Raw genomic sequence first — 17,837 nt, forward strand, 5'->3', positions numbered from 1 at the left:
AAATGCCATTATAGTGTGAGATGACCTTTTAAATGACTTCACCAGTTCTCAGCAGAGTGGATGTCAACCTTGAGGCAAAGAAAAAAGGTACCAAGTTTTCAAAAAAAAAACCTACCTAACTTTGATAACAAAGCCGAAAGAACTCTACTTCCAAAGACACCAAAATCATTGTGAAAACCAACTTTTTTTGTTAGAGAAATTGGAAGAAAGCTTAAGCTTGTAGGGATGAGGATCATTGGTAGAACTATCACTATATGGAATATGGATTAATATATAAAAGTATGGATCAATTTCATAGTTGAGCAAATCTACCTCTAGAACAGGTTTGATGATGGATGATATTTGGAGAAAATGGTTCGTATAATTTTGAAGGGAATGAAATATCTACTTAAAAAACCATCAAATAATAATTAAATTTAGAAATAAAAAATAATTAGTTACTATATTAACTAAATTAAATATTAGAAACTAAAAAATTATTCATATTTAAAATAATTTCTATTATTAATAAAAAATAATAAAATTACTTCTAAATTAGTATTTTACTAAGATTTTAACTACTAATATTTTAGATTTTAAATTAATATCTAAAAGACTAATATAAACTAATTTAAAAATTAAAAATTAAATATCAATTTAAAAATTATTTTATAGTTTTTCTTAATAATAGAAACTTATACTTATAACTTTTTTAGTTTATAAAATTATCTTTATGTTAGTTAAATAGTAATTATTTTGGTTATTTTGGTCTATGGTCAAATATGATAAGAAACCCTTTAATCCATCACAAGTCCTAATTGTGAAAGATGAAGAGTTGAAAACTTAGCTTCACATAACAAGTATAGGACATTAAAACAAGGTGTTAGTCATTATGTTTTAAAGGTTTGTGAACTCTTTAAAAGAAAAGTAATTTCTAATTGAAATTCTTTAGCAAGATTCAAACAACCTATGATAGAGGAAATTCTTAGATGAATATGTAAAATGCCTAATCAATAATGACTCTAGTTATTTGAGTTGAATACTCTGTATTCAAGTTAACTGCTTAATGTCTGTTAAAACATGCAAAGAGTGTTTAGAACACAACCACCTAAATCAACCTCTCCTTGAAATTACATGACATGTAATCAAAATGATCATTCTCTATTTTAGGAACAATTTGTTTTGAAGTACATGAATATTTAGAATTATCTAACATTGTATTTGCCCTGAAAAACCCCATACAAGTCCCTCCTGAAATATTTAACTTAAACAGCAAAGAGCCCAATACAAAGTCACACTTGGCATAGTTTTCATCATTCCTTGTTTTTGAATGAATAAAAATTATAAAAGCAACAGGTACAAATATTAAACTTTGGCACCAAAACCCTACTAAGAGAATCTTATAAATTCTGGATCAATCAATTCACAGAAAGAATTGGCATCATATTATTAAAGATGATAATGTCATACAAAAGTTGAAGCAAAATTTTCTACATAGTAGATTATGCATTTAATTTGCCTTAATTCAGCAGTAAATTAAATTTGTCATTGTCACTGATACAGGATTCACTTTAAAAATGATAGTTCTCACCCTGCATCCTGGAATATGTAGTTTATTTGAAAAATTATCAGGAATCGCCCGGAAGAAAAAATTAACAATGTATTTGATCACAATCACATTCATTCTGGATGTTTAAATCTACCAAACCTAATGAGCAAAGGCCAAAAAAACAAAATCACTTCTGATCGCTAAAGCACTCTTCAGAAAAAAAAACTGAGCAAAGTACCTGGTTAACCCAACCATCTCAAAAAGAATATTGATCTGAAATAAAGCTACCACTGCCAACGCTTACAAGTTCAAAATTTCAAGCTCCAGCTTTTGGTTTCGCTTTCTGCTTTTTGGCGTCCAATGACGACAATCCCTTGCCTAATCCAACAGGAGCCTGCTCTGGTATTGTTTGGTCTTTCTTGACATCAGTAGACTCACTTGGAGGCATGCCATTTGCTTCCTCCTTTGCTCCATCTGCATTCCCATTATCCATAGCATCTGGAGTTGCACCTGAGTTTATAATATTCAGAAGTTGGGTAAGGGGTGGCAAGGCTTGGACTGGTACACCATGGGGACGCACTACCAGACCCCTTGCTGCAGCCTTCTTCCTGACTTCAGCAGCTGCACGTGCAGCCCTTTCATCCATTCCCCTTCCTCTGGGGAGGGCCTCACCCATTATTGCCGCATTGAGGGATTTGTTTGCAGTAGCACCTGAACTTCCAGATCCCCCAGCAACTGCAGCAGCTTGGAATGCATGAATCAAATCAGGATGTGCCTGTGACAGTACAATATGAAATAACTAAGATTGTTGCAAACACTTGAGATATTCGGAATATAAAAGAGTATCTCATTTTTTACAACTAGTATATCATAGGATTAGCTGAATATACAAGATATTATCGGTATTAGCCATAGATACTATCTGATTATATTTCATACAAAAAATAAGGTACCTTCAGGATATCAATAGCCTTCTGAGCCGATACTGCATTCAGAGCTTGACCCTTCTGCTTTTGGGCATTCATCTGTTAAAACAAGTTGTGAAAATGTAACACTAAGACTGCCATCAAAACACAACCATTTGCTACTACGGAAATGGAGACTGCATTCGTACACAAAATATAGGAATGCCAATGAATACATAATGATCTTGATATGACTGCTAACATTCATAAACACCTCAACCCACCTAACCTAGAAGGCCACTTCTCTCTCTCCTGGTCAACTAAGTCATCCTACAATCAACCATTGTCATTTCCAAAGATCTCTCTATCTTACCTACTCGGACCCAAAATGTTATCTTCATCAATTTTCTCCCCTTCCGTATTTATTACTTAATTTTCTGTCAGAATTTTAGTTCCCCTTATTATGAATAAATGAGTCTCCAAGTCTTTCTTTAGAAATACATTTGGAGCTTAAGCATGCAAATTGATGCCATGTGGAAATGTATAATTCCATTCATAAAGAAGGTAGCGTACAGATACCTGCATCTCTCGCATCCTGAATGTGTTCATCCAATTCTGCGAATCTCGTGTCCTTGAATCATCTTCACCAAGTTGTTTGACAAGTATATCATATGTTTTCCTCTCATGCTGACAAACCAAATGCCAAAATCAGTTAACAACTCACCTTAACTGCCAACATTACCACCCCCACAACACATACCTGATGAGAGAGCTTGAAAGCACCCATACAATTAAATGCAATGGCAAGAGCATGATAACAAACAGCAGTTTGAATATGTTCCTCGCCAAGAAGCCTTTCATTCTTCTTTAAAGCTTCTTGCAGATAACGGAGAGCTGTGTTCATTTTTCCTATATCCTGATACATCATTGCAACATTGATATATGTTGCTGCAACATCAGGATGATCTGGCCCTGATGACAAACTTAATAATAGCAATGCACGGGACATATGGCGAAGGGCTAGTTCTGTCTGGTTAAGTCCGTGGTAAAACAGAGCCATATTTCCATAACTGCAACAGGTCGAGATGAAACAAAAGTAGGTTCAATACATTAAAAATAACCTGAATTGTTCAACAATGTCTGTATGGTTCAAAAATAGTTAGCACCCCGTTAGATATTTGAATGACTCACAATCCCAGTCCAATTTAGTTTTAAAAACCGTAAATGCTTCTCAATTTTTTCTATAATTGGGTATCCCAGTTTATATTTTTGGCCCAATGTAATTTTTAACATTCCACTGCACAACCATAAGATATTATGGGAAAGAACATAGAAGATCAATAGAATAGGGAATGCCTGTGAGCTGTGTCAGGATGATCTAGACCGAGGCAACGTTCATTTATAATTAGTTCCTTGTGCTGCTGCATGATAGCCCCAGCCATATCTCCAGCATGATACAAAACCATGGCAAGATATCTGAAATACAATAGTTTCAACAGAGATTAAATACAAAGCATAAAAATAATTCAACTGAAACTTGATAAATAGAAATTTACAAGCAAAGGATATAAATCTTCAATTTTACAAGGACGGACAACAGAAAATGATGAGCTCAATTCACATTCATAATTCAGCTCTAAATTAGCACAGCATGCAGAATTGCATATCATGATTAATATAGGAATTTAAATAGAAAAACTTGTAGGATCACGCCAGAATGGTAGAAATAAATATTAAACATACCGACAGCAATTAGCAACCTCCCGATGCATGGGACCAGTAACCTGAAATCCATTCAACAACGGTTATTTTATGCACAACAAGTCATTCAAGAAAGACAAAGCAATACAGAATTTCATGCCTGTTGTAGAATTGAGAATGCCTCAGAGAATAAAGTGTAGGCTTCACTAAGCATACCCTGTAATAAACAATAAAATATATGTTTAATACATTCAGTCGAGAAAAGGAAAAAATAGATAAAAAATCAAGCCTCCATGATTAATAAATTTATACCACAGTATTGAAGACATTTAAGAATTCCATCTTATGAAGCTTAATTACCACAACTACCAACTCTTGCAACACTTCAAAAATAGCCCACTAGTAATAATGATTAGATTTCTGTTAACCTTAACACCACCTCAGCCCAAAAGTAAAATCTATCCTAAATCCAAAAACAAAGAATGCCACAGATACTACTCATTATCGGATCCCTTTAAATTGTTTGTTATAGGCAGCAAAGGCCAGTGCCTGAGAATTGCAACACACTACACAAACCACTTAACTAGAGGTCAGGTCCCCATGGATTCAATGTATACATTAGTTCCTGTTATGGTAAAAAAAAATTCAAGGAATGGCATATACCTCAGCCAATTGAAGTTTTCCAGTTTCCACAAGTTCCTTGGCTTCCGAACAGGAAGGAACTGAATGCTTGACCACTGGACGGACATCCATGACATCTGATGTTTGGAAGGGTGTTGCAGAACTAAGATCGTATTTACGAGCTGCAACTGTTATACCAACCTGAAAATCAAGAATGGTAAAGCCCATTCAGAATTTTAACAGGTACAAAATTCAAGAGGTTATTGGCATAAAAACAGTAAAACCAACATAAGAGTTCCAACGCTTCTCACATGTATTACCGAGGCCAATAGGTTTTAAAAACTGTTGGCAACAAGTGCACAAATGCATTAAACAACTGAATTATAGATTTGGAGAATCATCACTATGTTTGCGACATAAAAAAGGAAAAATAGTCACAATATATCCCATCTTTTTTTTTCACATCATGTGTCAAGAAATACAAGATTATGATGAGAATATTTTACATATATAAAAACTCATCAAGTTGGTACATTGGTTTTTTTAAAGAGTTTCATGCCATTGGAACTCTCTAAAATTAAAAAGCCAGAAAACAAAAAATCCATAAAAACTATTTACAGCACAAACTCAGAACACTATCTTGTGCTTACCTTCAGACAAAGATTTCGTATAACAGAAATTTTCTTAACACGCAACCTTGCATCCTCGGGCAATTCAAACTGCAGCAAATTGATTTGAAGTTCAAATGAATATCACAGTAGATACAGGTGTTAACAAAGAGAAAAACAAAGCATAAAATAGGCACAGCTGTTTAGATTATAATAGGGATCTAGTTAGTAAAACAACAGCAAAATACAAGAAAATTGAATTTGGTGGGAAACGGAGATGGGATAAAAGGCCAAATTTATGAATCATAGACCTTGAGTGATGCAGTTCCAAATTGTACAATTCATACAACTAGAATAATTTATGACTGGTACAGTATAGTAGTTTGGATATAATAACTATAGTCACACCATTAATTCAACTAAAACAGTTAAAGGAGAATCATCACACAGCATTGAGCGATATAATTTGATTGGGGTGCCCTGTAATTAATTACAGAGGTTGTATTTACCAATAATGGTTTTGCAATATCAAGGTTTTGGAAGTCTCTGTAACTGCAACTATAAGCCACAATTCAAAAGCTACAGGGTGACCAAAGAGAAGAAAATATTGATTAAGAAAGGCCAGTTAAAAAATACATACAACAAATTGGTGGCTTCAAAAAACACAGTTGTGCCCCTTCTAGCAGGGTCTAAGAAGGGTATATGTATGAAGCCTTAACCCTGCATGTACAAAGGAGTTATTTCCAGGATTTGAGCACCGGACCTCTAGGTCACAGCTCATAATCCTGCATCCTTACCCTTGTGCCAAGGCTAACAGTTATTCAACTAAAAACAGCTAAAATAACAAAATGTACTTACTTTCAGACTAAAAACAGCTAAAAAGAAACATCTATTTAGGTTAGGAAATAGCTGATACCTTGTACTTAACCAAGGCAAATTCTTGAATGTCTGACCAAAGCGCTTCTGAGCTGATACTCATGTACAGAGGTTGAGTCTTTCTTAATGATGCCCTGCCTTTCCATCGAGCTTGCCCTTTTGAATGCTTGCCTGGAGACCGTTGCCCAGCATGTTCCTGTAGAATAAGCCAGGAAAACAATATTTTTTTCACACTAAAAGGAGAACAAAAGTTCAGAGCATAAAATACCTAGCAAACTAAGTTGCAGCAATCTTAACAGTCAACCATAAAGAACATACCTTTTTAGGAGTTTTGGACTGCGTGCTATTGGTGGTAGCTTTTCCACTAGGAGCTTGACAACTTCCAAATAGGCAGTTTAAGAAATGAGATACAGCTGGTGCAAGATCATGGTCCTCTGTCTCTCTCAATAAATCCTGAATATGACAAGCACGATCTCAAATATCATTAATGAATGCAAGTGGATTTACTAAGTTATTTTCATGGTATGTTGTCTACTCTGATGTGTCAACATCAAAGTCTTTGATGTTTCCCATGCTTAAGTAATAGCTTATAACAGTCAAGCAAAAACAATTCATTTATCAATTAAAAACATGAATACCACATATGCACAGTCAATCAGTACAAAAGATACAATATACAGCTGGCAATAAATCTCATGCACTCACAAGTATTAAAATCATGGTTATGGTTATCAAGGGCAATTACAAACATTAAGATGATAACATTTTTAAGTCAAATAACACATTATATAGCTAACAAATTGTATTATAAACCTACAAACAGTATTTAACTTAAAAAAGGTCAAAGGACAAATTTAATTTCAGGACAAGATAGTGATTGCAAGGTTCAGCCTCTCTTAAACCATCACTAATTCCTGGAATAGCAAACCAAGGAAATAAGCTTGGATTTCCTAACAGGGAAGCAAACCAAAAGCAAGGGGCCACCTTAGAAACTTCCAAAATAACATGACTTCAACTCTTAAAATGTTATTTAAACCTACTTCAATCCTACAAATCCGGTTTGTTTGCTATAGCTTGATCATATCTCTAGTTAATAGGATCATCTCTAATACATCCCCTCACAACAAGGACAAGACATCTCGCACACGGGACTAAATATTTGCATGTGATCCAATGGTGGCCCGATAGGCTAAACATAACATAAACCTGATATCATCTTAGAATGTAAATTTATGACTAACTCAACCTTACAAAATTGGTGTTTATGGTCAGGATTACTTCCACTTATATACTATAATTTGGCCATATATCTAGTCGATGTGAGACGTCCAATAAAAACAATACAATTTTTTAGTGTTATATTTCTTTAATAATGAATTGGTGGTTTGACCCTTCCCTTCCATTTTCATTAAAAAATAGCATATCAAACCCTGAAAAACAGGCTCTTTATAAGAAAAAGATGCCAGGGATCCAAACCCAGACGGAAACCCATACTTTGGACCCACATGTAAATGCAATTCCAGCATGATTCAGGTACAATGTTTTCCCCACAGAATGAAGTGCTTAAACTAAGCTTTCCTCACCTTGATGATATGCTTGGCAGATCTGACAACAATCTCATTGTTGCAAAGATCCCACAGATGAGGTAGATGTTTAGTCCCTCCAGCCACCTTAATGAAAAAAATGAGCAATCAGAAAGAATTATCAAAAGTCTATAAGCAAATCACCATCATATATAAACAAAAGGTAATTCACTAGACCAGCACTGAAGAATAATTACAACAGCATTACTATTGACCAAAATAAATGGTGCTTACTTTGCCAATATAGCGAACATTAATTCCATGAGCATGCAGTGCTTCAGTTAATGTCTGGCCATCCATTGGTGAAACTTCAAGCGTACATAGGTCTTGTATAAACTTTGGAAGTACAACATCAATAAGATATTGACCAACTTTTCTAACATTATCTTCATCAGCTGCTATTTCCTGGTGAATGTGATAAAAAGGTGTAATGTAAGAATACTGTGCCAAGAGCATTGTGATGTTTTCATCACAAGAAATCACTATAAAGAAATAAATGGACAAATACAATGTTTACATAGATGGAAAGTAAAGTTGTATTTAGATATAGAAAAGGGAAAATAAGAGGAAAATAAACCTCAGGACTCCCAGCAAGTTTAAATTCAGTGAAGACATTAGGATTAAAAACAATATCCTCACAACCATCAGAGGCTTTGGCAGTAACAGAAGCAAATTCTTTGACATCCTCAGTTTTTTCTTCCTTCGTTGAATCCTGCAGAAAGCAAATAAACGACATGCAATTTAATTATTGGAACTTCATCACCAAGACAATATTCCTATCAGACATAAACTAATAATCAGTCAAATAATTGAAACACAATACCCTTTCCAGCGTTGCTTTCAACCAGACAAATAATTGTAATCATAGCCAAGGTTAGGGTCATATATGTTAACATACCCTTTTAAAACACGTGAGAATACGATAAAGAAACAAACGTAAATGGGAAGCAAACAATAATACCAAAACTAATGCTTCACCTTTTCCATTCCAACAGTAATCTTCCATGTTAGAAATACAGGACATATATCAATTGAAAGCTCAAATTACTAATGCACAAGCAAAGGAATGATTCTGGTACTAAATATGAAGCTCAAACAAGTACTTTCTTTTCAAAATAAATGTTGGGAACAAGTCTCTTGCATGTCCAGATGTGTTATTTGCTACAATAGAGGGTATTGTACACATTGAGAATTGCTATTTGTAGCACTAAAACTAGGGTACATGCATGTTCACATTCATACATATTGCTTATCGCATGTGATTGGGAAATTGCATTAATTGTTACTCTTCTTAAATGAAACTATTTCTGAAATTAAAAATTTCACTGAATTGGCTTAGATAAAAAAATTACTTCAGCATAAATTAGTCAAGGACTAGTATTACACTGCTATAACACTTACTGGCTTGTCAGCATCTGCAGCATTACAGGAATCATTCACCAGCGTGTCAGCATCAGCAGCATTTGGAGAATCATTCACCAGCTGATCAGCATCAGCAGCATTTTGGGAATCATTTACCAGCTGGTCAGAATCAGTGGCCAAATTGACAGCCTCTTGAGAATTCACCTCGGTAGGTTTCAATGCCTCTGCTGCTTGGGCCTGTTCCCATAAAGAGCCAGTCAGCTATGTAAAATTCAAAACACAAGGAAAACCCCAAATATCCTTCATATCATAGTGTGCTTACCTGGCAAAAAGCAGTAATTAGTTCTGGCCTCAAGATACAAAATCGAGAACCAGGCCCAGTATAGTTGGCATCACGGGGAGTCACCCTCAACAAATCAAGAAGGTAATGTCTGATTCGGTTTAAAAAGAGCAAAGCATCAGTGCATTAGCACAACATGCTATATAAACAAAATTAGGAAAGTTGCAACAGATAACATCTTGAGTTAACTACAATCTACTTGCATTCAACACGTAACTATTGGACAATGAATTACATACGAAAAAAATAGCCAGAATTGATTAGTAATGGTGAAATCTAAATCTTCCTGCAGTAAAAAATTATGCCTTTGAAACTATGCATTAGGAAATCTGAAGACATCATATCACCAACAAAAGTACACAAACTGAAAATAACAAACTCAAATAATTACCGGTCATCACCACCAACAATGCCCTTGCACTCAACTGGGGCAGCTAATTTGAAAACATTTCCAGATCCATCAAGGACTAAATGTTCCTTCAAATGAAGGCGTTTGGCAGCCTCTGACACCTATTAATAAAATTATAGAATAAAAAAAGGCATCTTATTTTACAGATAATGCAATTTTAAAAAATCCCAACATCTATTAATGTAATAAGAGAATACAAAAATTCATCTTATTTTACAGATCATGCAATTTAAAAAATACTTGTTATTTCCCTGGCAACCAATTTTCTAACAATTTAATTTCAGCCGAAGTTTCAGGAGATGCTTTAAATTCAAATTAGACACTACATTGTTACTAAACTCAGATGGCCACACCCTTCTTCCTTACCTTAGAATGAAAATCTTCATTCCAGCAAATTTTCTTTCCATTGTCGACAGAGCCATACAAGAGAGAGTCAGACTTGTCCCCTTGAAGAATGCCTGGTAATACACTCTGCAGAACAATATAAAATTTGATTTGAGAATAAGGATTCACACTGTTTCAAATTTAAAAGTTGAATTAAAGCAAATTTTAGGTACAAATCTAATACTTATAATCAATCTAAAATTATTAAAAGAGAGCAATTTGGGATATCACAAACAATTATCCTGCACAGTTTACAATACTTAAAGAATGTAAAAGGGCACCTATAAAAAATATTGAAAATATATTTGTGTTGAAATAAATAGAAAATAATCACCTCATATACAATGGTAAAGAAAATAACAAATACAACATATGTTCATCCTACAAACTAATAGAAATAAGAAATTGAAAAGTCTTGCCACATTTTATAACCGTCTTGACACATTTCAGCATGTCCTAATTCGTTTTCTCACTATTTTGAAGCTCTTTTGACAAGCTTTAATCCATTAAGTTGCACTTCTAGACAAGCATAGACCAATAGCAAATTGACAAACTATAACAACACTTTGATGTAAAAGCAGAAAGTCAAGTACGCCATAGGTAAATTTGAGCTTCATTACAAACCTGAGCTACCACTCTATGCCCCCTGTAGTCGATTATAGCCATAGCAAGATTATAAAGTCCAGGAACATCAGCTTCTTGGTAAGCCTTTGTGCCCTTCAAATCATTGTTTGCAGAAGCATACGTGGCTTGCTCATTCTCAGCCAGCTGAGCTTCTGGAGAAACGTCTTGAGTGGTTTCTGTGCCATTAAGATCTTCTGAACTTGAACCAGTATCTTTCCCCCCATTAGGAACCTGACTTTCTCCATGAAGTGGAATGGAAGCTTTATCAGAAGAACTTTGCAAAGTGCCTGAGCTCCAAGTTTTTGAATTAGAATCCACACATTTCTTTGACAGCTTCTCAAGGTCCGCATCAATAGCAAAACTAAAGAATATATTGTTGTGTACATACCTATCACCAAAATTAAGGCAAGGAGCCAAAAGGATTTCAAAATACAAGGGAAAACCCATGTGTGTAAAGGGGCACAATAACAATGAGAACAAGTATATGATCTATGACAACAACAATCTAAACCAGAATAATAAACAAAAATAACATTGCATCATATAACAACTGAGAGCCACATCATGAAGATGCATTTTACAAGTGAAAAAATTATGGATCAGTGAATAAGTATCTTATGTTCCCTCTCTTCTAAAACCCCAGAGAAGAAAATATAACATGCAACTTCCTCTAGACATTACTTTTCAACATCCTAAAATAATAAAATATTAGAATACAAGAATAGCTATTTACAATTTCTATAAAAGAAAGTTTCAAGATTTAAAAGACCCACTTACATGTGAAAACATTCAGGGTCGGTTGGGTTTATTGGAGGAATGCAGCCACTGATCACTCCAATTGCACCATTAATAGCTGCATCAACAAAGTCTGATGTCACTTTATAAAGTGCCCTATCCCGCAAAATCCTACACCAATAAACAAATTACCCAAAAAACATAGATAATCAATGAAAATATCTCATCACCAAACTAAAGAACAGGACCAATTCCAAATCCATCTATATGAATGATAGATAAAGGCACCTCTCCTGTGGAGTTGTATGAGGAAATTCTCTACAGGACTGCAGCTCTTCGTTCCAGTCTCTTTGCATGCCAATTGGCTCATTTCCATAAAGAAGAGTCAAAGCATTCTCAGCCCGGGCTGCATCACGTCTGTGGTCTGCCATGCCAACACCCCAACACAAATTACGAACACATCAATCCAGTCTGAGATTCAGATATTAGGAACATGACTACAAGGTTCTCCTATAATTTCAGGACATTTTAAAATTGGCTTCCAAATCAAGTAGAACATAACAACAACCAAAAAAATGAAAGTCTTCCTTCTAGGCAGCAACAGCAGCACAGGTTAATTAACTTCTTCATGTTCTACCAAAAACCAAGTCTCAAGAAGTTTTTCTTAAAAGTGGATTTTAAGCCTAACCCAACCTCACAAATTGGTTTAGTAAGGTAAGGATTGCACCTTATTTATATATTATAATTTAACCATATCTCAAGTAAACGTAGAATCTCCAACTCACACCCTTACGTCAAGATGGTATTAGAGCTTTTCAAGGACCTATCCTAGCAAGATTTGTTGGATCTACAGTGTCATCTGTTATTAAGGGTAGTAATTTAACTTTTTTGGTCTTACTCTAACTTCCATTACTTGCTACTACAACTTTTTCTTTTGACAAATTCATTTTTTATTATCTATTCTTGTATTGCACTCATTAATGACATTCTCATCTCTGTAACACTTAGCATAGCTCTGGCTAGCATTATATCACGCTAACTCAAAGCAACCTGATTTTCTAAACTATCCTTTATGAACACTAAATTTTCAGATCCATAACCCCTTTACACAAGCTACTAGAATAGAATGAAAGCTTAAAATTTTTGTTTCCATCTGTTATTCTGTTTTCATCATTGTTATAACTTGTAACAAAATAGTTCTCAAATTTTATACATCAAGCACGTAAATGATAATATAATCAAGTGCTAAAAGTGACAGAATAATTTGCCTCACTTCTGATGTAGTAAATGATAAAAAAAAGTGCATGAAAACACTTGAGATGAATACAAAAAGAATAGAAAATGAATTAGAGAATGTGATTCCCCTCTTTTGGGTTCTCATATTTATAAGGATTTATTGGAAGTTCAGATACAATGAATGAGAGGATAGAGAAAAGAATACGAAAAGTCACATCTAGAAACTTGGTACAGCACAAAGCACATATCAGCTTTTCAATAAAGTCAATTTAAGATGACCTATTCTAACAAAAACTACATGGCCAGATGTGTGAATAGAAAGATGTTTAATAACAATGTGCTCTCACAAAATCAAACAAGAAAAATACATCACCTAGAACTAAAGTAAAAGCAACAATATCATCAAATCAGATAAAGAAAATTCTACAACATAAAGAATTGAAAACTACGGCTGATGAAACAAAATGCCAGAGGCTAAGCTTACCAGGAACAGGGTATAACCCAAGCCAAGAATTAGGTGGCAACAACGATTGCACATTTTCAAAAGGATGGGCAGCTGCTCTACCCTCCAATACTTCCCGGAAAGCTTCAAAATTGGACAAAAGGTTAAGTTTTGGGTTTCAAAGCAAACATCTCGGAGATTTAAGTCCTAAACAATAAGTTATCACACTTCATTACCTTTTTTGAACTTAGGGCTAATCTTTTGTAAGAGAGCAACAAGAGTTGTTGCTTCAAAAGTAGCTTTACTTTGCCGTGGATCAAGAGTGTTTGCTGAGCTTGAGTTAACATAAAACAATTTTGTACTTCCCGTAATACAAAATTTATTACCCTCAAGAGTGATCACATCCAAATAAATCAAATCTCCAAGAAGCCTACAAGCAACCACAGAACAGCCTCATGGATATAAACTAAGCAAGCCAATGAAATTTTATTAACTAAGAGGATGCATCTTGGGATACCTTCTATAGCTCGGAGGAGGATTGAAGGATGAAAACACTACGCTCTCTACGCATTTAATATCCTTCAATGGGGATGATAACAAATTACCCAACGAACCAGAGATGTCCTCCATATAACCAAGCCCATCAAGCTCAGGAACTTCAGGTTTCAAGGTATCTTTATCTGATATTCCAGGAAATGCAGAAGCAGTCTAGTAACTTTCCCAAACCTCCCTGAATTATCAAATAAACAGATTATAGCAGCAGAATTATCCCATACCTCCTGAATTTGCAGCTTTATTTTGTGATGTCTCATTCTGTAGGGCAAGTGATGTTGATAGTGAAGCATGGAGATTAGAAAGGGAAAGCAACTCCCTTGTACGGTGAACATGGGCCCTTATAGATCGATCATCATAAAATGCTGCAAAGAGGATTTATCATATTGTATCCACCAATGTTTAATCATTATAAATACTCCAAGTTCATTAACATACCAGGGACCATTTCCAAGGAGCAACCACCAGCAGTAATATCAGCTACTTCGGAAATTTCATTATAGTCTTCCAGGTGATGAGTTGATGCATCCTTCGTATGCAACAGTAAATCATAGCATGTGATAAAACACGTCTCAGGAGCATCAAGGAGGAACTGTCGTACATCCATGACAGAATCTCCAGGATTCAACTGTGAATCAATTATACAAGTTAGAAGTATCTTGATCCCTCAGTTTTTATTCAGGTAAAATAGTAGCATATTTAAACATGATATGATAAATAGTTAAATGTGCAAACAATTTTACATCAACAGTGAATGGAAATAGTTAGATCTCTGTAATGATCATCTTGGAACGATTGATTACTCAGTTTCTCTTAATGTGATGTGATATAGTAAAAGGCAAAAGCTTCACAAATGAAGTTAACTCACCTGAAGCTCAAGCTTCTCCCCAGTTTGTGTTTTAACAGAAACAGGGTAAAGTTGAAGATCGCCTGCACAATCATTTTACGAAATATTGGTCATAAAATGAAATTGAAGTCCTAGTATCCATTACAAAAAGGAATGAAATATATTTGACTAAATTACCAATTTTATTAATAGAAGACTAAACAACTGATTGGACAACAAAAATTATCAAACATAATGCATAGCACAATCACCTAATCACTAGTAAAATAAAGGATCAAATATGTTGCAAGGCATATATTCTCATATAAAAACATAGTAAGTTGCAAATAATCACATTATTTACAAATAACCTTAGTAATTTCAAATTTTAAACCAGAGGAAGGAAAAAAATCTAGTGTCGTGAGAGTGATGGAAAAGAACTATTAATAAAAATAAAGTGATGGAAAAGAATTATTAATAAAAATGAAGTGATGGAAAAAAAACAAAGGACAGAAAGATAAAAGGATATTAGGAAGATATAAAGAAATGAAGAATAAGCAGAGAAAAAGAAAGAAATGGAAGGAGGGAGGGAGGGGAGAAAACAAAAGGAAATAACTGTAAAGAAAATATATTTAAAGTATATGAAGTAACCCTGAAAATGGATTTTTAAAATGAGGGGAGTTCCATCATGGGTGCAGCAGCACGTGGCGTGATTGTGGGACAGCACCATACAGCAGCAAATAAAGATGGCACGTGTCCAAAATCACCACATTGTAACTGCCATAACAGTTTATTAACAACATTGGAATTTAATTTGCACCTTATTATGATAACCACAATATCACGCAAGTGCGGCTACAACTGAGGTCACAATGTGGTTAGCCACATTTTCTATGGACTACAAAAACTCAAAGTTACACTTAACATAGGACTGTATTTTTTTACAAAGATACTTAAAATATGTGTGGCTTACAAACAGCTGGGTACCAACTAGGCATTTTTCCCCAAAAACATCGACGCTCATTTTCTTTTTGTTCCTTTTTGTTCGATTTTTCATGTTTTGTCTCCCTACTCGATCAAAAGAATTTGTCCTTACCTTTGTGTGCACAATGGCATGCAGTGTGGTAATGAGTTGGGAGAGCAACCCAACTAGAGAATGCTATTTGATGTATTCAGACTTGTGTTTCGTTGATTTAAGTTTCATTATTTACTTTGCTACATATATCTTTTACAACCAACTATTGATATTTTATTTGGTTATGGTTTATGTTATGTTCAGAAATATATTTTATTTAATGTAATTTTTACGTTAACTTCTTTATTTCATACTTTTATATATTGTTTTTAATGCAAAATAGCTACTGTAGCACATCAAGAGAGGGCTTCACATCCAATTACCATACTACAATGCTATTATATGTATGAGCAATACAAGTACTTCTCTAACCCATTTCACCTTGCTTTTGTTGGCTCCCTTCAGTTGCTGTTTCATGCTCCTTCAGCTCTGGATTGGCACCAGTAGAATCACTGATTGCTGCAACTTCAGCCACATCAGCTTTTGCAGAGTCTAAAGTACCTTCCACGCTATCCTTCACATGAACATCAGAATGGACTGCTGGTTCTGAAGTACTAGGCGTATTATGGGACACTTTTTTGTTCCTCCCCTTGCTTGATTTTCCAGCCATTTCCTCTTTCTAAAATCCAAAACAAACATATCAACGCACCGCAAAAAGAAACAATGAAGGAAGTACAATAAAGGGTCTGTTATAAACGTCAAAACAAGCAATCCATCCCACAAATTAACTTTACCTAATTCAAAAGCATGCACACCACCATAGATATAAGCTCCATAATCCCATAAACAATGAAACATGGTAACACATGAAACTAATGCCACACTGTCTCAAAAATTTCGAAAACAGAATTTCTAAAATGAGCTAAAGCCCCAACAAAATATAAAATCCATAATCAGATAAAATTATTGAAAGGTCACAACTTTTAAACACAAACAGAATCGCACATGTTTCTAATAGCTGATTCCCACAAGAACCACGTAAAAAACATAGAAATAAGAATTCAGTATAATATAACAACGACCACAACAACATTCATTATCTCGTCAATTCCCACAAAACCCACAAAACAGGATCATCAAACGTAAAACCCACGTTCAGAAAATTAGACACTTAAAGGTTCTCTTCTAATTTAATTTAATTTTTGTCAGGAAGTGAAGAAAAATATCATAGAGAGAAGGCTTGTTACCAGCGAGAATAGGACCCAAAGAAATTAGAGGCGGAGTGCGAATTAGATAAGAAGAAGTTGCATAGAAATAAGAAAAAAAAGGGTTTTAGAAGGTTTTGAAAAGAGAAGGTTTTTGAGGTTTCAGAGAGCGAGAGAGAAACCCAAGAAGCAGTGGCTGAGGCGGCTTCTTCCCTGTGAGAGAGAAACAGAGGTAACGGAATGTGTAATAATTTGGAACTAGTGGGCTTGGGCCCTTCATTCTTGCACATACATTTTTTCTCCAGGAATTTCTTTCTGAACCCCATAACTGTGCAAAAAGACTATTTAACCCTTAATGAAAATAATAAGTAATCTTAAATCTGTAAAACCCTGATCTTCTTCATCCCTTCATCAGTTGCTCACCTGAGGCATCCCTCTCTGCACCTTGGCTTTTCTTTGGAGGTTTTTGGTGTTTTTTAGAGTGTTTCAAAGCATTTGTTCTGCCATTGTTCGATATTGAATATGCATTTGAGAGTTACTACCATTTCCATTAACAAGGTTCGTTTTGAAGTTATGAAATGTAAGTTTTTTCTTCATTTGGATTGGATGATATAGAAGTACTCTGGATGATACAATTTGGGAACAATTTTTTTTATAAAATGCATTATGGATTATACAATTTAAAAGGTATTTCCATATTCGAGAATATCTTCTGACTTGTACAATTTGGAAGGTATTTTTATATTCATCAAATACCGTCCAAATTAGATTGTCTATCATGAAAAAAGTTAGTTTGATTTTTACTAATGTAAGGATGACGTTGTGGTCAGACTTATGGCTAGGACGAGAGGTGGCGGATCACAAGTCGATGGTAGACAAAGACCT

At 34.6% G+C, this 17,837-nt stretch overlaps 1 protein-coding gene across 1 annotated transcript; it reads right to left on the bottom strand.

The window, feature by feature from the left end:
- Positions 1 to 1,401: 1,401 nt before the first annotated feature.
- NOXY38 (tetratricopeptide repeat (TPR)-containing protein) lies at positions 1,402 to 17,173 on the bottom strand. Its single transcript, XM_068643110.2, has 29 exons — positions 16,995 to 17,173; positions 16,189 to 16,426; positions 14,775 to 14,836; positions 14,345 to 14,534; positions 14,131 to 14,271; positions 13,872 to 14,034; positions 13,591 to 13,784; positions 13,397 to 13,498; positions 11,965 to 12,100; positions 11,719 to 11,847; positions 10,942 to 11,329; positions 10,300 to 10,404; positions 9,916 to 10,034; positions 9,507 to 9,615; positions 9,224 to 9,421; positions 8,400 to 8,534; positions 8,057 to 8,227; positions 7,823 to 7,909; positions 6,558 to 6,692; positions 6,280 to 6,435; positions 5,406 to 5,474; positions 4,798 to 4,956; positions 4,295 to 4,351; positions 4,177 to 4,217; positions 3,790 to 3,909; positions 3,194 to 3,503; positions 3,013 to 3,120; positions 2,482 to 2,553; positions 1,402 to 2,303 (listed from the first exon to the last, which is right to left on the bottom strand). The coding sequence occupies exons 2-29, from the start codon at positions 16,415 to 16,417 to the stop codon at positions 1,845 to 1,847; spliced, it is 4,344 nt and encodes a 1,447-aa protein (XP_068499211.1). The 5' UTR covers positions 16,418 to 16,426; positions 16,995 to 17,173; the 3' UTR covers positions 1,402 to 1,844.
- Between the last annotated feature and the right edge of the window lie 664 nt (positions 17,174 to 17,837).

The sequence above is a fragment of the Phaseolus vulgaris genome, chromosome 5, assembly GCF_051622355.1.
Source record: "Phaseolus vulgaris cultivar YP4 chromosome 5, ASM5162235v1, whole genome shotgun sequence".
In the NCBI taxonomy this organism is placed as follows: Eukaryota; Viridiplantae; Streptophyta; class Magnoliopsida; order Fabales; family Fabaceae; genus Phaseolus; species Phaseolus vulgaris.

Coding starts and splice junctions, on each gene's coding strand:
- NOXY38 (XM_068643110.2), bottom strand. CDS start 16,417: ATGGCTGGAAAATCAAGCAAGGGGAGGAACAAAAAAGTGTCCCATAAT. Junction 4,352..4,797: donor GAAAACTTCAATTGGCTGAG/GTATATGCCATT, acceptor TGTTTATTACAG/GGTATGCTTAGTGAAGCCTA. Junction 3,910..4,176: donor GAGGTTGCTAATTGCTGTCG/GTATGTTTAATA, acceptor ATTGTATTTCAG/ATATCTTGCCATGGTTTTGT.